The sequence below is a fragment of the Orycteropus afer genome, unplaced genomic scaffold, assembly GCF_000298275.1.
Source record: "Orycteropus afer afer isolate SDZICR_OR568_19922 unplaced genomic scaffold, OryAfe1.0 scaffold00025, whole genome shotgun sequence".
In the NCBI taxonomy this organism is placed as follows: Eukaryota; Metazoa; Chordata; class Mammalia; order Tubulidentata; family Orycteropodidae; genus Orycteropus; species Orycteropus afer.
In genome coordinates, this window is record NW_006921612.1 from 3,717,820 (window position 1) to 3,739,531 (window position 21,712).

General features: G+C 35.5%; 1 protein-coding gene across 1 annotated transcript in view; it reads left to right on the forward strand.

Annotated features, from left to right (window-relative positions):
• ROCK2 (Rho associated coiled-coil containing protein kinase 2) overlaps nt 1-21,712 on the forward strand; it is a 231,547-nt gene that overhangs the window by 208,211 nt on the left and 1,624 nt on the right. Inside the window, exons 21-31 of the mRNA XM_042783674.1 lie at nt 5,485-5,554; nt 6,596-6,699; nt 6,864-7,050; nt 15,133-15,226; nt 15,327-15,421; nt 16,360-16,539; nt 17,708-17,876; nt 18,201-18,377; nt 20,254-20,324; nt 21,103-21,191; nt 21,612-21,690. Coding sequence (XP_042639608.1) covers nt 5,485-5,554; nt 6,596-6,699; nt 6,864-7,050; nt 15,133-15,226; nt 15,327-15,421; nt 16,360-16,539; nt 17,708-17,876; nt 18,201-18,377; nt 20,254-20,324; nt 21,103-21,191; nt 21,612-21,690 — 1,315 coding nt within the window. The remainder of the gene's footprint in view (nt 1-5,484; nt 5,555-6,595; nt 6,700-6,863; nt 7,051-15,132; nt 15,227-15,326; nt 15,422-16,359; nt 16,540-17,707; nt 17,877-18,200; nt 18,378-20,253; nt 20,325-21,102; nt 21,192-21,611; nt 21,691-21,712) is intronic.

Below are 21,712 nucleotides of genomic sequence, written 5' to 3' on the forward strand. Positions count from 1 at the left end.
ACACCAGTGACCAAAAAGCAGAGGAGTTGTGGGGTGACATCAAGAACACCATCCATGAAGAAAGCAAAAGGTCATTAAAAAGACAAGAAAGGAAGAAAAGACCAAAATGGATGTCAGAAGAGACTCTGAAACTTGCCCTTGAATGGAGAGTAGCTAAAACAAATAAAAGAGATGATAAGACAAGAGCTGAACAAAAGACTTCGAAGAACAGCTCAAAAAGACAAAGCCAATTATTATAATGAAATGTGCAAAGATCTGGAGTTAGAAAACCAAAGGGGAAGAACATGCTCAGCATTTCTCAAGCTGAAAGAACTGAAGAAAAAAATTCAAGCCTCGAGTTGTAATATTGATAGATTTAATGGGCAAAATATTGAATGATGGAGGAAACATCAAAAGAAGATGGAAGGAATACACAGAGTCACTGTACCAAAAAGAATTGGTCTATGTTCATCCATTTGGGGAGGTGGCATATGATCAAGAACCAGTGTTATTTAGGGAAGACGTCAAAGTTGCACTAAAGGAAGTGGTGAAAAACAAGCTCCAGAAATTGATGGAATACCCATGGAGATGTTTCAAGAAACAGATACTGCACTGCAGGCAATCACTTGGCTATGCCAAGAGATTTGGAAGACAGCTACTTGGCCGAGATCCATATTTGTACCCATTCCAAAGAAATGCGATCCCACAGAATGTGGAAACTATCAAACAATATCATTAATATCACATGCAAGTAAAATCTTACTGAAGATAATTTAAAAATGGTTGCAGTAGTATGACAACAGAGAACTTCCAGAAATGCAAGCTAGATTCAGAAGAGGACGTGGAACAAAGGATATCATTGCTGATGTCAGATGGATCCTGGCTGAAAGCAAAGAATACCAGAAAGATGTTTACTTATGTTTCATTGACTGTGCAGAAGCATTTGATTGTGGGAATCATAACAAATTATGGATAACACTGAGAAGAATGGGAATTCCAGAACATTTAATTGTGCTCATGAGGAACCTGTACATAGACCAAGAGGCTGTTGTTTGAACAGAACAAGGGGATACTGCATGGTTTAAAATCAAGAAGGGAGTGTGTCAGGGTTGTATCCTTCCACAGTTTTACTCAATTTGTATGCTGAGCAAATAAATCCCAAAAGCTGTATTTTAAGAAGAATGTGGCATCAGGATTAGAGGAAGACTCATTAACAACCTTCAACATGCAGATGACACAGCTTTCCTTAGTCAAAGTGAGGATGACTTGAAACACTTGCTGATGAAGATTGAAGACTATAGTCTGCAGTATGGATTACACTTCAATACAAAGAAGACAATCTTCAAAACTGGACCAATAAAGACCATCACTATAAATGAGGAAAAGATTGAAGTTGTCAAAGACTTAATATTACTTGGTTCTACAATTGACACCAGTGGATGCTGTAGTCAAGACATCAGATGATGTATTGCATTTGGCAAATTTGCTGCGAAGGACCTCTTTCAAGTGCCGAAGAGCAAAGATGCTTCCGTGAAGACTAAAGTGCACCTAACCCAAGCCATGGTGTTTTCAGTCACCTTATATGCATGTGAGAGGCAGACAATGAATAAGGAAGACTGAAGAAGAGTTGATGCCTTTGGGTTGTGGTGTTGGTGAAGAGTACTGAGTACCATGGACTGCTAAAAGAACTAACAAATCTGTGCTGGAAGAAGTACAGCTGGGATGCTCCTTGGAAGCGAGAATAACCAAACTTCGTCTCCCCTACTTTGGTCATATTATCAGAAGGGACCATTCCCTGGAGAAAGATGTCATGCTTGGTAAAGTGGAAGGTCAATGAAGGAGGGGAAAGCCCTCAATGAGATGGATTGACACAGTGGCTGCAACAATGGGCTCAGATATATCAGGGACCATGAGGCTGCCACAGGACTGGGCAGTGTTTCATTCTGCTGTACATGGGATCACTGTTAGTTGGAGACAACTCGACGGCATCTAACAACAAACTCCAAAAACCAAACAACAGCAACTGCCACCACCATTGCCACCACTACAACCAACCACCAGCAACAGCCACCAAAATTCTACTCTACTATTATCATTGCTAATTTCCTGGGTTGTTTATACCTACTTTATTGTTTATACCAACAATAATACTTCTTGTTGTTATGTGCCCTTGAGTCGGACCTGACTCATAGCGACCCCTCCTTGGGTTTCCGAGGCAGTATCACTATGGAAGTAGATTGCCCCATCTTCCTTCTGAGGAGTGGCTGGTGGGTTTGAACCATAAGGTTGGTTTGCACTAACCCAGAAATAATGCCATTCAAGTAGACTTTGTTCTCAAGTACATTTTTTTCTTTTTGCTGATCTATTGCCTTGATAAAACCTAGACTATCTAAACTTCATGAGGTAGGCTGAAATCTGGTATTTCCATAAACAACATAATCCAAGTATTAACACGTTTTTAATTTTTTTTATGGGCAAGTGATAAAAATACAGTTCAAACTTAAATACGAAGAAAATTAATGGAAGCGTATTATGGAGCTATACTGTCCTATCTGATAATCATTGGCCACATGTGCATATTTAAACTTCAAAGTTAATTAAAATTAGAAGTTCACTTCCTCAGTCTCACTAGACATATTTCAGGTTCAGCAGGCACACGTAGCAAGTAGCTACCATATTGGGAAGTGTAAGTACAAAAATTTTCATCATGATAGGAAATTCTTTTGAACAGTACTGTACTGGAGACACATAGCTTTAGGAAGGACAAGAAATGCAGATCAACTTTTAAAAGTTTGAATGGTATTCAGATGTCTTCGTATCTTTTTTTCACCTCTACATTAGCTTTATTCTCTCTCATTTTAGCCTATCTTTTCCCATTTAATAGAAAATATGGGTATCGATAGCCCTAAACACATATCTTAATAGCTTCATTTACTTGGAGAGACCCTGATTTGACTTTTCTGGATCCCAGGTTCATAAAATTCCCTAAGTCCTGGGATGGTGCTCATTGGCCCAGCTTTGCTTAAGAGCTTAAGGCATTTCTAATGTGATATCATATGAGATTGATTCCAGGTTCTGGAGAACACAATTTTTAAATTACTTGACTAACACTGTTATATGAAGAAGACAAGAACTAATTAATACATCTAGATTGTATTTACTCCCCTATTTTAATAATACTTTGTTTATACCTAATTTATGATAACTTATTATAGACGCCTATTTTCTTTATAAGTGCACTTGGGTCTGTTGTTTCTTAATGCTTCCTTTCTTAATCTGTCCTCCTGAAAGGCATCCACATAACCACCTAAAAATAGTTGATAAGCCCACTGAAAGGCAAGAATTATTTTATTCATCCATAAGTTGCTTCCCCCGCCTTTGATTAATGTCTCACACATAGTACATCCTCAATAAATGTTGTGTGAGTATATTCATACCTATTATGCATAAGCCTCTATGATGGTCACTATGGGAGAGACAAAGATTATTAAATATATTTCCTACATGTAAGAAGGAGCTCTGGTAGCATAGTGCCTAAGGCTTTTGACTTAACCAGAAGGCTGGCGGTTCAAACCCACCAGCCACTCCTCGGAAGGAAGATGGGGCAATCTACTTCCGTAGTGATATTGCCTTGGAAACCCAAGGAGGGGTCGCTATGAGTCGGGTCCAACTCCACGGCACATAACAACAACAACAACATGTAAGAAGGGTATTATTGTTCTGGTTACCTAGTGCCGCTCTGACAAGAAATAAACCACAAAAGGGATGGCCTTAACAAACAGGAGTTTATTTTACAATTTGGAGGCTTTAAGTCCAAGTTCAAAGTCCCAAGCTCTAGGGGCTGGGTGAAAGCCCCTCAACCTTGGGGTCCAGCTTTGCCTCCTTCTCCCGGCCCACTGGAGCTAGAGGCGTTTCTTCACTCAGACAGCTGCTGGCTGCTGAGACTGAGAAGCCCCAAGGTTGACAAGTCAAAAGGCACAGTCCCGATATTACCAAACCATATGGCAGGCCATTAACTTAAGTCTATTGCAAGTCCCAAAGTTGGCAGAGCATAGCAGGCTGCTCAACAACGATACAGCTACATGCACGGTCCAAGCATGCCGTAGGCCAGAGACCATTCCCAAGGCTTCTCCTTACAACAGGAAGCAGACCACATACCCAAAGGCAGCTACTCAGCTGCTCCCAGTAGATTCCACCATGGAGTTGATTACCAGTCTCATCATGAGGAATAGTACATCCAGCTGCCCAGCCACTCAACCAGGCCTACCCAAGGTGACATACAAGCATAACCATCACAGGTATTAAAAAATACAAGTTCTCTTTTATATATACAGGCCTATATCCTCTCTTCAGAGGTAATATTTTTTAACAATTTGCTATTTTATCCTTCTTTACCTTTTCTATGCTTATGTCTATACATCTATACAAATAAATACAGGGTAGGTTTTCTGTAGATTTAGTTGTGCTTTTTTAACTTTGTTTTTTAATTGTATCACACTTTGTGTTGTTCCAACTTGATACTTTCCCTTAGCTTTGATTTGGAATAACTATGCTTTTAATTTTTTTAAATAAGCCTCCAAAAACCAAACTCACTGCCATTGAGTTGAATCTGACTCATAGTGACCCCTGTTGGGTTTCCCGGGCTGTAAATCTTTATGGAAGTAGATTGCCCTGTCTTCCTTCTGCAAAACAGATTATGTGTGTGAACCACTGACCTTCTGGATAGTAGCCAAATGTGTTATCCATTATGCCATCAGAGCTCCTTAACAAATAAGCCTAGAATTTATCATTTCAAGCCAACTTCTTAAATGAGTTGTTAGGCTTGCTTCTTTTTACTTATTTTTTATTGAAGAATAACATAGCTACAGGAGACATTTTAAGTGTAGAGCTCAATTAATTTTTGCAAAGTGAATATATTTGTGCAGTCACCATCCAGATTGATACATAAACATCAACACTGCAGATGTTCTCTTATTCCATTTCCCAGCCTTTACTTTGCCCACCCTAAGATTATCACTTTTTGGGTACTCTTCTAATTCTGTTATTTGGTTGGCATAAATGGCTGATCACACCGCAAGTATTGGAATGTGTACTTCAAAATGGTTTGTTTAATAAAGCACTTTTAGGTCTCAGGACCCCTTTACACTCTTAAAAAAAGGTTGGGCCCTCAAACCTTTTTGTTTATGAGTCATGTCTAGTGATACTTGTTGTGTTAGAAATTAAAATAGATTTTAAAACACAAGAACACATAAGCATACCTTTCATAAGTCATTGATGACATCATTACATGTCATGTAGCCTCAGGAAAGTTCATATATACTAGTGAAAGAAGAAGAGAGAAAAAGTTCAAATGATGTCTTATTATTATTATAAAAATAATTTTATCTTATTAATTCTCTGAGAGAGTCTCAGGGACTCCCAGGGGTTCTCCAGACTGCAGTTTTTGAGTTGCTGGTTTAATATGTATATAACTTATTTAAACCTTTTTATTCTGTGACCCTACAGAGAACGTCAAGATGCAGATGGGCAAATGAAAGAGCTCCAAGATCAGCTTGAAGCTGAGCAATATTTCTCAGTAAGTTCTAGATACCTTAATTTAAATATTGCTGTATCTATAGAATTTTTTTTTTTTATTCTTAATGATGAACCAGGAAAATTCAGCCAGTCTTATGGAGAATTCTTCTTAGCCAGTCGTATGCATCAGAATTAAGGAAAAGGGGGGAGAGCATTTTTAAAACAAAACAAAACAAAACAAAAAACCATATTCCTAGGACCACAATAGCATTAGGTCTGGTAGCATAGTGCCTAAAGCACTTGACTGCTAACCAGAAAGCTGGCGGTTCAGACCCACCAGCCACTCCTCAGAAGGAAGATGGGGCAATCTACTTCCATGGTGATACTGCTTCGGAAACCCAAGGAGGGGTCTCTGTTGAGTTGGGTCCGACTTGACAGCACATAACAACAACAACAACAACCCCTCCACACCAAACATTTCTTATCATTTAGTTATTTAATTCGAAACAAACAGGGGGAAAAATACTGTCATATTTATTTAGTTGTCCTTAGAATAGATTATTATAGCAAACACCTGGGTTTTGGATGAGGTGTTTTGTACTACATAACTCATAGAAGAGCAGCTGGACAAAAGAATGTAGATAATCTAATAGAATTCCATTATCATTGCTAGAAAAATAATTTTAAGCACATACCCATGCCCAATGAAGCTAATCAAGAGTGCTTCTTACTGAGGAAGAATGTATTTTCATAATGAAATAAACGTTTTCGTTTTAACATTTATGCTTGAAATCAGTTTTAAACTCTGAAGTAGACACTGTGTCTCATATCTGTTACATAGGTTTAAGGCAACAAAAATTTCTCATCTGAATTACTAATATTTTTCCTTGCCTCTTTATTCTTCTAAATTATTAACTTTTATTCTTTTATTAAATTAGTTGAAAAAGAAAAGCTCATTTAAAGAAAATAAATTGTTTAGGAGGCTCAACAGTAAGGAAATAGTTTCATGTGTTCACAACTTCAGTTTTTATCTGGATAGGTTTTGAAGGTAAAAATATTTTTGGTGATAATACTGTACTTTTCTATTTCATTTTCAATTTAGACACTCTATAAAACACAGGTTAGGGAACTTAAAGAAGAATGTGAAGAGAAGACTAAACTTTGTAAAGAATTACAGCAGAAGAAGCAAGAATTACAGGATGAAAGGTAAGGACAGTACCTTTCTTTTTTTCATAGCTACTTTATATATTTCATGCTTCTAGAATAGAGCCTGGGTACACATCAACTAAAAATTCATTGGTGAATTAGATAAAAAGCTGGCTTCATAGTAAAAATTGAAAATAAAAATGATATAAATATCTAAAATACAGGGACTCTTTGGCTGCCCAACTGGAGATCACTTTGACCAAAGCAGATTCTGAGCAGTTGGCTCGTTCAATTGCTGAAGAACAGTATTCTGATTTGGAAAAAGAAAAAATCATGAAAGAGCTGGAGATCAAAGAGATGATGGCCAGACACAAACAGGAGCTTACAGAAAAAGATGCTACAATTGGATCTGTAAGTAAAATTTCTTGTATTTTTTAAAATTATAATTAAATTACTGCAGTGAAACTTGTGAGCTGGAACTCTGTAGGACTGCCTTGTTTTCTGGTCTCAAAGTTTTCCACTTTTGACGGAGTGAAGTCATACCACTTTTATATAGCTCTCTATTAAGAACCCTACCTCATTTTAGTTTTATGTTTTCTTTCTCTGACAGTTCTCCCCTTTACACAGGTTCTAGCTTTGGTAAGCTTTACTTTATGTCATGGGAGCTCTGGTAGCATAGTGCCTAAGGCACTTGACTGCTCACCAGAAGGATGGCGGTTCAAACCCACCAGCCACTCCTCGGAAGGAAGGTTGGGCAATCCTACTTCCGTAGTGATATTGCCTCGGAAACCCAAGGAGGGGTCGCTATGAGTCAGGGCCGACTCGACGGCAAATAACAACAACAACAACAACAACAACTTTATGTCATAAATCTTCAGAAACACTAGGGAAGTATAATACCAACTAACCAAACTCACTGCCGTGGAGTCAGACCCAACTCATAGAGAGTCCTCCTTGAGGCAGTATCACTACGGAAGTAGAGCCCAACCTTCCTTCCGAGTAGGCTGGTGGGTTTGAACTGCCAGCCTTCTGGTTAGCAGTCAAATGCCTTAGGCACGACGCACCAGAGCTTCTGGGAAGTATACTAGATCTAAATTAAAAAAATTATATATGCTGGCTACAAGATTTTTAAACCACTTAACCATTAGCTTCTCAGTCTTGTTTGGCAGAGGAAAGTTCAAAAAAGACCTACACAGCTGCATCTGTTGGTAAATTCAGATTTAAAGGACTAAAGTGATAAGGAGAATTCAAAAGTAAGAAATAATTTAAACCATTCTTTTTTCTTGTTTACAATGCTTAGTTTGAAAGAATCTTGAAACTGTTGTGCATACAATTATATACAGGTTGAAGAGAGTTGTGATAAAAAAATTTTTAAAAAATAAAATATTAAATAGCGGATTGTGTATTTTTTGTACCTATTAATATATTTTTTTTTGGTCCTGAAACTTTGATTCTTAAAAGACTTTCAGATGGATTTATTCTTTCTTTAGGGCTTTTATAATACCATAATCATGCTATTGTTTTATTGAAATAATGTAATCATTTTTATTATTTAATTAAAGCTAGAATCCTGGTATAGTAAGAGAGCATCACTTAATTTACTTAGGTTATTCTGAATGTGTTTTGATACCAACTGTATGTTTATAATGGTGGTCTCATAGTGTTGTACTATGGAAGTTCTCTCTTTGAACTATTTGTTTTATGTATTGGCACTGCTTAGTTGCATAGCATGTGGTGTAGATTCTTAAATTAATTTAGAAATTTGGGGGAAAAAAGGATGCATGATTAAGTGCTAAAAGAAAGGAAAATAGGTCTTTACAGATTAAAAGATTAAACAATATAAAAATACTTGGGATGGGAATAAATCATTAGCTAGAGCAATGCAGAAGGAGCTCTGGTGATGCAGTGGTAAAGACATTTGACTGCTAACCAAAAGGTCAGTGGTATGGATTCACCAGCTGCTGTGTGGAGGAAAGATGGGGCAGTCTGCTTCCATAAAGATTTATAGCCTTGGAAACCCTATGGGGGTCACTATGAGTTAGAATCAGCCTGATTGCAGTGAGTTTGGTTTGGTTTGGTAGAGTAATATAGGTCTTATAACAGAAGAAGTAATTTTATTTTTAAATGATTTATCTTGTTTGTTAAGAAATTGATGTTTCTGTAAGATTTAATTGTTAAGTGAACTTAGGAACTATAGATAAAACAAACAAAACAATTAATAACAGTCTAGATGATTAGAACAAGCTAACCAGCTGGGTGTTATAGAACTCTGCATACAGAGAATATACATTTTTTCAAGTACATAGGGAACAAGTATAAAAAGTGACCCCGTACACAGGCCACAGAGGAAGTCTCAACAGATTCTAAAGAATTAGTATCATATGGTAGCATAGTGCCTAAGGCACTCAACTGCTAACCAGAAGGCTGGCGGTTCAAATCTACCAGCCACTCTTCAGAAGAAAGGTTGGGCAATCAACTTCTGTAGTGATACTGCCTCGGAAACCCAAGGAGGGCTCATTATGAGTTGGGTCCGACTCAATGGCACAACAACAACAGGCCATGCTTAGAAGCTAAAAAGATAACATCTGACTAAAGGAGAAATCATAATGGAAATAAGTATTTGGAGCAGAATGCAGTAACAGTAGTATAAAACCAGTTGCCATCAAGTTGATTGTGATCCATGGCAACCTTTGTGTTTCAGAGTAGAACTGTTGTCCATAGAGTTGTTGGTGATCTTTTGGAGACTAATCATCTGACCTTTCTTGCAAAATGTCTCTAAGTAGATTCAAACCAACAACCTTTCAGTTAGCAGCCACTTAACCATTTATCATACATTATGAAATAAAAATATCCAGAAAAATAGACATGATCATAGAAATTAAAAAGAGATTCTTTGAAAAGATTTTAAAGAAAAACAGCAACAACCTGGCAAACTGATCAAGAAAGAAAAAGAGATAACACAAATAAACAATAGGAATAAAAGTAGGGGTATAAATATAATAGAGTAGAATGCTATGAAAACTTTGTCAGTGTTTTACAAATTAAATAGATAAAGATAAGTAAAGCATAAATTGCCAATTTAGCCCAAGAAGAAACAGAACTCTTGAACAGAACAAGAACCATTGAAGAAATTAAATTGGCAATATAAAGGTCCTTCCTAATAAGGACTCCATCTAGATGGTTTTACCAGATCTTATAGGAAAAGATGATCCTGGCTTATTAAATCTATTCCAAAGATCAGTAAAAAGAGGGAATATAATCCAACTTGATGCCTGAAATTGCACAAGAGCAGTGCAAGGGAGGAAGTAGTTAAGGCATTCTCACATCAAATATTTGCAGTGCAAATCTTACATTGTACGGTATGAAAAGAAACAGTACATCATGACTGAATAGAACTTACCTCAAGATGATTCAGTGTGAGAAAATGTATCATGTATAATTTATACAAAAAAAATGATATTCTTAATAAATACAGAAAAAATATTTGATGAAATGACACACTCATCCTTGTTAAAAATCTTGCAGCCAGCTAGAAATAGAAAGGAACTTCCTTAACTTGGTACAGTGTGTCTACCAAAATCAATGATAAAAAACATATTTAATGGGGAAACTTTAGAAGTATAGTCAGGAACAAAATAAGAATACCCAGTATCACTCCTCATATCTCTGTGTTATACCAAAGGTTGCAGACAAACTCTTATTATTTTATCTGTAAACTCTTATTTAAAAGAGTTCAGTGATATTGCTGGGCATAAAAACCACTGTATGAAAATTGATATATTCCTGTATAAAAGTAACCAAGTAAAAATGTTGTAATGAAATAACCCCACTCATAATAGCAGTAGAAAGGATTGGAAAAAACTATCAAATTATAATGGAAAAACATAAAAAGAGCAACAACAAAAACAACAATCCCTCCCTTCCCCCCCAAAAAAAATATGGATTGAAAGACTATCCAAAAGATTTTGGATAAATTTATCCAATAATTCATTGCAATTCATTAAAAAGAAAAAAAAGTGACAGAGGAAAAGGAACAAGAGTAATTTTATTAGAACTAAACTAATTTATTTTAAAATTCAGATAGGAAAGTAAATAATCCAAAAAGACTCAAAACAGTTTTTTAAAAAGTGAACTACAGGGTTAATAGCCCCATGAACCATTGCTTCCTCTAAGTTGAGAGCAGAACTGGATAGTGACCAGCTACCATTACCAGGTATTTCAGTTGAGGACACAAATAGATGGATTCTGATAGAAAAGGAAAAAATATGTAACAGAACTTCAAATTCCCAAAGAACCCAGCCTTACTGGATCTACTGAAGCTGAATGAACCCCTGAAATACTTCAAGCCTTCAAATAAAACTATCCTCTGAAGTCATCATTAAACAAAAAAAAGTTTAGCTTGAAAAGTGAAGAATGTCATCCTCAAATATTTCATTTAAAAAAAAAATAGATCAAAATGACAACAGTAACTCTTAAAACATGGATGAGGAGTTTAGGAAATAATGAGTCTAAATAAATGGAGATGAAATAACTACATCAGAAATAATGAGAAATTGACAGAATGTGAAGAATGTAACCAATGTCACTGAACAACATGTAAAAATCATTAAATGGAAATATGTTTGATGTATATATTTTCACATAGCCCTCTCCCCAAAAACAGTATGACATTAGAACAGGGATATTAAGTTCTATGCAGTGGAAATGAAAAGGGAGGCCAGGAATAGATTGCACGTGTATACAGGAACTTGGTATGTGATTTACAAAAAAAAGAACCCACTGCCGTTGAGTTGATTCCAACTCATAGCAAACCCTATTGGGTTTCTGAGGTGGTAAATCTTTACAGAAGTAGATTACCCAGTCTTGCTTCCACGGAGTGGCTGGTGGGTTTGAACGACCAACCTTCTGGTTAGCAATCACATGTGCTACCAGAGTATGTGATAGTGGTATGTGATAGAAGGGGCAGTGTACAAATTAGTGGGAAAGGACATAGATTTAATAAATGGTTTTGAAATAATTTTTATTGTTTTGTGGAGATACATAGATAGATTATTAGATAGCACAAAACATTTGCCAATTCAATATTTTTTACTTGTACAATTTAGTGACATTAATTACGTTTGTTATGCAATTCTGTTTCTAAATCATTCTACCCCTATTACAGAAATACATGCCCCTTAAAGACTTCCCTTTTCCCCTGTCTCCCACCCTAAGTAACCACTAATAAACTTTGCTCTCTTTACATTTGCCTGTTTCTTGTAAGTGGGATCATACAATATTTGTCCTTTGTGACTTTTTTAACTCAGCATGTTTTGAAGACTCATCCATGCTATAGCATGTATCAGAACTTCATTTCTTTTTAAGGCCAAGTAGCATTTCATTGTATGTGTATATAACACATTTTGTCTGTCCATTCAACTGTTGATGGATCGTGTTTCAGCCTTTTGGCTGTTGTGAACAGCGTTGCAGTGAATATTGGTATACAAATTTCTGTTTCCATTCTGCATTCAGTTCTTTCGGGTATATACTTAGGATTGGGATTATTGAGTCATGTGGTAGTTGTGTGCTTAACTTTTTGAGGAACCAAATAATTGGATTTTTGCATGGAGAGAGAAAATTCGATTCTTATCTCAGGTCACACACACAAGTAAATTCTCGCTTTCTGAAGGACCTAAATATGAAAAAAATTAAAATTTTACACTGTTAGAACAGGATCTAAAACTTACATGTAACAGAAGACAACATAACTAAATGACAGGAGGAAGGTATTTGGAATATATTTGTTAACCAAAAAAAACCAAACTCAACTGCCGACAAGTCGGATCCGACTCATAGCAGCCCCTTTGGGTTTCCGAGGCAGTATCACTACGGAAGTAGATGGCCCAATCTTTCTTCCGAGGAGTGGCTGGTAGGTTTGAACTGGCAGCTTTCTGGTTAACAATCAAATGTCTTAGGTAACTACGCCACCAGAGGTCCTAATGTATTTGTTAGACAAGGGATTAGTATCAGGAACATACGTAGAACTTTTATAACTCAATAAAAAATAAGTTATACAATCCAAAAAGAAAATTGGCCCCAAGAAAAGTAATTTATATGAGAAAACCAAGTATATAAGCATATGCTTAACTTTACTTCTCTTCATGAAAAAAGCTAGATAAAAATCTTTTAAAAACTATTTTATACCTATCACATTAGCAAAAATCTGACAATTCAGAGAGTGTGAAGGATGTCCAGAAAATGACATTATTGTCTACTGCTATGAAGAGCTTTGGTGGCTTAGTGGATAAGGCACTTGACTGCTAACTGGAATGTCAGTGGTTTGAAACCCACCAGCTGCTCCGCAGAAGGAAGACAGGGTGATCCACTTCCATAGATTTACAGCCTCGGAAACCCAATGGGGGTCAATATGAGTCGAAAATGACTTGATGGAGTGAGTTTTTTTTTTTTTTTCTTTTTTATTGAGGAGTATAATTTAGTATGGCAATAAATAGTAAATATCATAGCAGTTAACTTTAACTATTCATATAATACAATCCAGAAAAATTTCACTTTCAGCTAAATATGCTAGGGAAACTAAGGCATGATACTATTAGAAGCTTAAATGTAATAACAAAGACTCAAATATCTATTAATATTTAAGTGAATGGATAAATGAAATGTAGAATATGGAACTACTGTACATCATTTAAATTAGCTACATCTCTATATATCTGCAAGAATAATTGTTAACATAATCTTAGGTTAACAAAAATTACAGAAAGAAATATAATGAGATGCCATTTATGGAAAATTTTAAATCACATAAAACCATACTATACAGTTTGATTATGATTTCATGTGTATATGTAATCAAAGCATCAAATCATTGATGGGAAGAATAAACTCACTATTTAAAAATTCCTTCCAGAAGAAATGAATAGTAATAAGATTTGGATGGAAAACAAAGGGATGGCAGCATCAATAGAATTTTATATTTTGTTGTAAAACAGTGTTTTGAAAGAAATATGACAGTGTTAAAATTTGTTTATTCTGCATGATAAGCTGCAGGATTTTGTTAACGGTGTTTGCTTTTTGTAGTTTTAAAATATATATATATATGTATATATATTTATAGCAGTAAAAGTGCTGAGGAACTTATGCAAGAAGGACAGTCTTCTGACTTCCATGGGCACATGTAAGTTCCTAAGGCATTTGACTGCTAGCCAGAAGGTTGGTGGTTCAAACCCACCAGGCACTCCATGGAAGGAAGACTGGGCAATCTACTTCCATAAAGATTTACTGCCTTGGAAATCAAATGGGGGTCACTATAAATGGGAATCAACTCAATGGTAGTTGGGATTTTTTTTTCGGGGGAATTTTGGGGTACATGTGAAGTTTGTTAGTAAAATTTTCATCAAGAGTGAAGTTTGGCCAAAGACGCATGGAAACGATTACTTCAAGGGCCTGGTACACCATGCAGTCCTCAGCCTTTATGAACACGACTAGAAGAACTAGATGGTGCCCAGCTACCACTGTCAACCACATAGAGGGGGATCTATGTATGAGATACTGCATAGAGTGGAAGAACTATGTGGAACGAAACTCAAAATCATTAAAAAAGCGGGGGGGGGGGATCAGGTTTGCTAGTCTTATAAAGACTAGTGAACCCCTGAGACATGGCCACTAGTTGCCCTTCAGGTCTGGAATTGAACTTAACTCCTGTGGCTTCCAGCCAAACAGAAGACAGGCAAATGAGCTAAACATTACATTTGGTAGATACACACCTTGGAGAAATCAATCATGGGACAATAAAAGGAGGTGTATGCACAGGGAGACAGCTCAGGAAGCAGGAGTGCATGGGGAGGGAAGGACACAGGGACGAGGTGGCTATAGGGAGGAAGTAGAAGGAGAGCTGTTGCATTGTGGGAGATTGCAGTCAATGTCATGAAACAAAATTGTATGTGAACTGCTGTATGGAAGATGAATTTGCTCTGTAAACTTTCACCCAAATTACAATAGAATTAAAAAAAAAAAGGGAAGCTTGGTAAGATGGTACAAAGGAAAGAACTACACCTACTCCTCACTTACTGACTGTCTGCTCTCTAACTATTTAGCACATTTGTGACATACGCCTGGCAGTAATGAATTTTGAAGTGCAAGGCAGAAATAAAACTGGCTGTGATGATTAAGGTTGTACGTCAACTTGGCTGGCCCATGATTCTCAGTGGTTTGGCAGTTACATAATAATGAAATTTGACAGATATATAATAATGTAGTCATCTTCAATTTTGTGATCTGATGTGATTATCCTCCATTTATGCAATTTTTGCATAATGGCCTGGTCTTTGGAACTTAACTACATTAAGTGAGGTGTGGATGTATAGAGATGCAATGTACTTAGAGAAACAAGAGTTTTAACAGTATTCTAGGATGTTTTCATTTTGAGTTACTGCTTTTTAATAATAACTTAAATTATGCAATTTAGGATATATTTTTCCCCCTATTTCATTTCAGCTTGAAGAAACTAATAGGACACTAACTAGTGATGTTGCCAATCTTGCAAATGAGAAAGAAGAATTAAATAACAAGCTGAAAGATGCTCAAGAGCGTATGTATTAACAAAGAATAAAGTTTATTTTTAATATACCTAACATTTTGTCAGTTGCTATAATTATCAATATAATTTTTTATATCTCTCCATGTTTCAGAGCTGTCAAGGTTGAAAGATGAAGAGATAAGTGCAGCAGCTATTAAAGCACAATTTGAGAAACAGCTATTAACAGAGAGAACACTGAAAACTCAAGTATGTGTAATATAATCAAAATATGATTTTAAATCTTTGTTTCATTTGTAACATTAAAATTTGCAAGCAGTAGTCATTGAATGTTTTCATATTTGTGAACAGTCACAATTACTGATTTTGGCCAGATTGGATCAAAGTAGATTTGATTAAACATTGTTCAATTCAATGTTTATTAATAGTTTTCTTATTTTTTTAAATATGGAATCATACTCCCTTCCTAATTTTTTATGATAAACTGATGATTTTTTTCCCTTCTGTTAAGAAACTAGTTAGTGACCATTTGCTAACAACCTGAAAAGGGTCTGCTAGTCTCAAAAGGCACTTGTGACTTTTGACTGGCCCTCTGCCATACTTAGATGGTTGTATACCTGAATGATTATGGTTTCTAGATATTCTTCTGTGCTGTTGGAAAGCTTGTATTTTATTAACATGATGCCAGTGCAGAATTCTTTTCTTTAAGGATAAAAGATCTGCCTAGTAGGTCTTTTTTGGAACTAAAAAGTTAAAGTGATAGGAAGTGACATCAGATCAAGCCTATAAACATTTTTAATTATAGTTCTTAGAAAATGAAGAGTGAAAACTTAATAGAGTATGGATTTAAGAATGAAGATGAGTAATGAAGAAGTACATTATTTAAATAATACAGATTTGTTTTTGTGGCCCTAGGTATAGGGAAGGAGATTATTATTATTTGTGTAACTTGGTATTGGTGAGTTATTGAGAAACCATTGACAAAATTCATTTTACTTACTTATTGTGGTAGAATATATAAACTTTGTCATCTCAACCATTTTTATGTGTACAATTCAGAGACATTACTTATGCTCACCATGATGTGCAATAACTATGACCACTATCTGTTTCCAGTATTTTTTATCACTCTTATAAAAAACTCAGTACCCCTTAAGCAATACTTAACTTTTTATTATGTTTTTAAGGCTGTGAATAAGTTGGCTGAGATCATGAATCGCAAGGAACCTGTCAAGCGTGGTAGTGACACAGATGTACGGAGAAAGGAGAAAGAGAATAGAAAGCTACATATGGAACTTAAATCTGAACGTGAAAAATTGACCCAACAGATGATCAAGTATCAGAAAGAACTGAATGAAATGCAAGCTGTAAGAATACTTCTTACACTATGGATAGAAAACTGTTTTTTAAGAAGTAGAACTATTTTCATATAGATGTATATTTCATTGGTTGTAGAACATTTCACAAAAATATTCCTTAATTAGATAGGTGACAGATGCTAATACCAACCAATGTGTCCACAATACCACATTGCCATTAACACCAAACACTAGGCTATACAGATAACACATAAATACCTGAGATGATCAGACGGGGGTCAGTGAACGGAAGTATACTCTTGACCAAGGATAGATTCAGCTGAGGCTAATCTTGCACAGACACCAGTGATACAAAATATATGCAGTCCTTACAGAAACCCTTACAGAGTAATCCCTCACAGACAACCAGACACTATGGGAGAGAGATCCAATAGATCTGCTGCCTCAGGACCATAGTACTGGGGGACACCAGACTCATTTGGCACAACAAAATACATAAAAGCCTTGCTCCACATCCTACGTGCAGCTAGCTAATGGTCTCCTAGCATCAGAAGTGAAGAAGAATGCAAAAAAAAAAAAACACCAAGGGCATTTAGAAGCAATCAGCCCTAGGACACGATGGCCCTCAAGACCAGAAGAACTACGTGCTCAGCTACCAATGCCAGCCACTCAGTAAAGGATCAAATCTGGAGAACCTGGATAGAGTGGGAGGGAAAATGTGGAACAAAATCCAAAAACTCAATAATGACCAGAATTACTGGTCAGATGAAATCTGGTGAGACTCCCAATACTATGGCCCTGGAATACATTCTGCGCCTGGAATAAAACTCACCCCCAGGGGTAGGCTCTCAGCCCAATATTTAACAAGATGTACATGCAGACCACTCAACCCAGGATGATGCACCCATATACTCTATGGTAATACATCCCTTAGAGCAATAGACCATGGGACACCAGAGGACCAACATTCAAACTGAGGAAATGCAGGACAGGCAGGAGTGCATAAATATGAGGGGCATGGGGGAGGGTTATGGGGTAGGGAGGGGTGGATACTGGGTTAGGGTTGGACAAGGCGAATGGGGAATGAAACTAAATGTATGCATTACACTGAATGTAAAATAAGCTCTTAAAATTAAAAAGAAAATCCTTAATTATTAATGAACTGAGGGGGAAATTTGTGAGATATATTGCATCTAATTAATATAATTTCTTATAGCAAATAGCTGAAGAGAGTCAGATTCGGATTGAACTGCAGATGACACTGGACAGTAAAGACAGTGACATTGAGCAGCTACGGTCACAGCTACAGGCCTTGCACATTGGCCTAGATAGTTCCAGTATAGGCAGTGGCCCAGGGGATACTGAGGCAGATGATGGATTTCCAGGTACAGAATTGTTTTTAGCCTTTATGTTTATTAAAAGCCTTTGTCTTAGATACAAATCAGTTGATTGTCTTGAGCCTTGTGCCAACTGCTCTTAAAGAAAAATGTTTGTCATTTCTTTCAGGGGAAAACCTATTGTTCAGAGTGGGTATTCAGATAACAGTTTAAACTTATTTATTGATTTTCAATAAAAATTTCCATTAAAAAAAACTTCATATGTAATTTTTAAAATTAGCTTATTATATAACAGCTCTCTTTTTATTCTTTTACTTTATTTTCTCTTAACTTCTTTCTGCACTCTTACTTCCTTTCATGTTGGGTGTTTAGTTCATATCTCTCAATCACACACAATGGAATCCATGTCATTCACCTACCAACGCTCTTCTACTTCTCTCAATATTGCCACTAAGCCTTCCAGTTCTCATATGCTTGTTGACTCTGATTCTGACTCAGAAGAAGAATCCTTGCCTTACTTACCCATTTCGTCGGAAGCTAATGGTACAGGTGATATCCTGAAAATCTTTTCACCTTTAGGTTTTTTCCCATTCCCACTAATTTCAGTTGTTTTGAAGAATTTGTGTAACACTACCTAATATTCACTAACTCTATCAACATGCTTTATGCTCAGTTCAAAATAAACTGCTGCATGAAAAAAGAATTTGTTTTTAAGATATTTTCACACTGCATTGCTATTAAAATTGTTAGATAGTTTATTTTACAAACTTAAAGAAAATACAGCAGTACATTGTATTGCTTAAGGGCTTACGATTTCATTACTGGTTTCATCCTTTTTCAACCAAGAAGAAATTCTTACTGAAATGTCATAGCAAGAGTGACAGTACAGAAAAAATGCACATAGATTGTTTAAAGGTAACACTGTGCTAGGCCTTAAAGGGTATGTAAAACAATTTAACCTGATTCTTTCCCTGAAAGGAAAATGAAGAAGTTTAAATACAAAAACAGATAGAAAATAAATGAAATTAAGTTTGCTACAAAGTTAGGATGAAAATAAGGGGGGGAGCAATGGTTAATAAAATACCTTAGAATGTCAGTGCAAAATAAAATTTAGTCTCTTGTTAGTGAAATTCAGAGTAAAATAGCGATAGTGTTTTACATTTGTTTTTACATTTTTAGGAACATATTTCATGTATTTCTTGCATTTCAGAATAATCAAGATAAAGCATATCATAAAGTAATTAAATTTGAAGTTATTTCAGATTTTTAGCAATAAAATTGTTTTGATCTTACATCATTAGAGGTTATCTCATCTAGTTCCTTGAATTGATGTAGGACCATATCTTAACAGTGCCAGACAGGCTGAGCATATGGACTGTTTTGATGATAGCATTTATATTCATAATCATAGACAGGACATTATGTGTCCTAAAATCTGGAAGGTTATTGATATGTGATCGAGTCAGAGACTCTCTGAAGTCTCTGGAGTTAGAGACCCATTACTGTGCTATCTTTAAAGACTTTAGTTCCTTCATCTAATTTAGGAGTGTAGTACCTATTCTTTGGGATTGTTGAGAATTAAAGAGAATTTATGTAAACCATCTATCACAGTTCAGGCACATCAAAAAAACCAATCCCACTGCTATTGAGTGGATTCAGTAGAACTGTCCCATAGGGTTTCCAACGCTGTAAATCTTTATGGAAGTAGATTGCCTCATCTTTCTCTTGTGGAGCAGCTGGTGGGTTTGACTGCCAACCTTTTGGTTAGTAGCCAAATGCTTTAAGCACTGTGCCACCAAATCTTGTTCGTTAAATCAGTGGTATATAAACTAAAAATGGTTTATGTACTTATTTCATTAAAAGATGATCAAATGCCATTAGAACAAATTCTAAAGTGTCAGTCTGTTTTCATTGCTGAACCAGAATTTTATTGATAATTATTGATACAATGTTTTTGCTATATTGCTACCCATTAACTAAATTTGTTTAAATAGTTTTGTTTCATTTTAAAAGTCCATATTCCCTTTATAAGTAATTACTCATTTCAGATTTTTTCTCCTCAAAGAAGATGTGCACTATATCTATAGTTAGGCCTTCTTCCAAAGGAAAAAAATAGGGATTCCAATACAGATGTAGCAATGAGAATAGAGAGCTGCTGCTTTTTTTGCACTTTTCTGCTGAACTTTGCAAGTGCATGAGTTTAATCAACAGGACATTTGACTTCATAAAACTACAGTAATATAACTTGAATTTTGTTTTGCATTGCATAACTTTCTTATACTGATCCTGTGTACCTTAGATAATGTATAATGAAATTCTAAAGGGCATATTTGATTTGTTTTGTGACTTTTATATTGCAATTTCATTAAATTCCTTATTGTTTAAAGAGAATTATCACATTTAGCCTCATTTCTTCTACTTACAGAATCAAGATTAGAAGGATGGCTTTCATTGCCTGTGCGAAACAACACTAAGAAGTTTGGGTGGGTTAAAAAGGTAATTGTTAATTTTGAATATGGTTCTTTTTTTCCCTTTTGGTTTAGCTTCTGCTTTTCACTTTTGTAACTGTAGGATATACATAACTAGAACTTTTAGACTTATAAAGCTTGTTTAAACTTTGTTACTTGGAATGATGTGATTTTATTCACCTTTGTAAAATCTTCAAATAATTAGTACGTTGTTAGTAATAAAACAGGTTTTGGTATTAGGAAGATATAAGCCTATTGACCTTGGTGTTCTTGCTGTTTGGTGCTGTGGGTAAAGCGTTTGGCTGCTAATCAAAAGGTTGGTGGTTCAGATCCACCAGCTGTTCTGGGAGAAAGATGAGCTAGTCTGCTTCCGTACAGATTTACAGCCTTGGAATCTCTATGGGGCTGTATCTAGTCTGCCCTGTGGGGTCGCTATGAGTCAAGATTGACTTGATGGAAGTGAGTTAGTAGAAAAAGATTGCTAGATATTATAGGAAGACACATTTATTGTTTTTCCTCTGTTATTATGATTATTGACGTTATGTTCATTTTTTATAAGATTACTAGTGTTACAGGATTTTACATCTAAATCAGTTCAGAAAATATTAGACTTCAACTCTCCATTTGCTTATTTATTGCCTAAATATTAAATAAGATAGGTAATACTTAGATATTAAAATATCTATAAACAAAATTTATTATTTTAAGGAAGATTTTTCTTAGGAATTTATTTTCAAAGAAAATAAATAAAGTATATAATAATTTTTAATCACTGTTTGATTTCTTCCCTCCCTCTTTTTCAATAGTATGTGATTGTAAGCAGTAAGAAGATCCTTTTCTATGACAGTGAACAAGATAAAGAACAATCTAATCCTTACATGGTTTTAGATATAGAGTAAGTGTTTTTATTAGAATATTTAGAAACTGTACTTTTTCTAATCTTTTAAAGTATGGTTAAAAGAGTAACATGACTTTTTTGTCAGTTAGTGTAATGTATTTGTTATGAGAACTCATGCTGTAGCTCCTACTGTATTGTTGACATTTTCTTATTCTTTGCTTCATCCAGATGAAAATCTGGGATGTAGGTTACCTAAAACATCTTTATTTCATGTGTGCTTAATTTGTTGTTTTCTGGAACTAATTGGAAGATTTCTGAGTTATTGAGAATTTCTCAAAATCTCAAGTAATAATTGAATTCCTATATCCTCTACAGTTTTAAAAGGGGTCAAAGTAAACTTCTGACATAAGTATGAATAACTAACTGTAATTTCAACCTGTAGTAACATTTCATTCCTTTATTAAAAATCTTTTATAGCAAATTATTTCATGTCCGACCAGTTACACAGACAGATGTGTATAGAGCAGATGCTAAAGAAATTCCAAGGATATTCCAGGTAAACATTGGTTTTGTTCTCC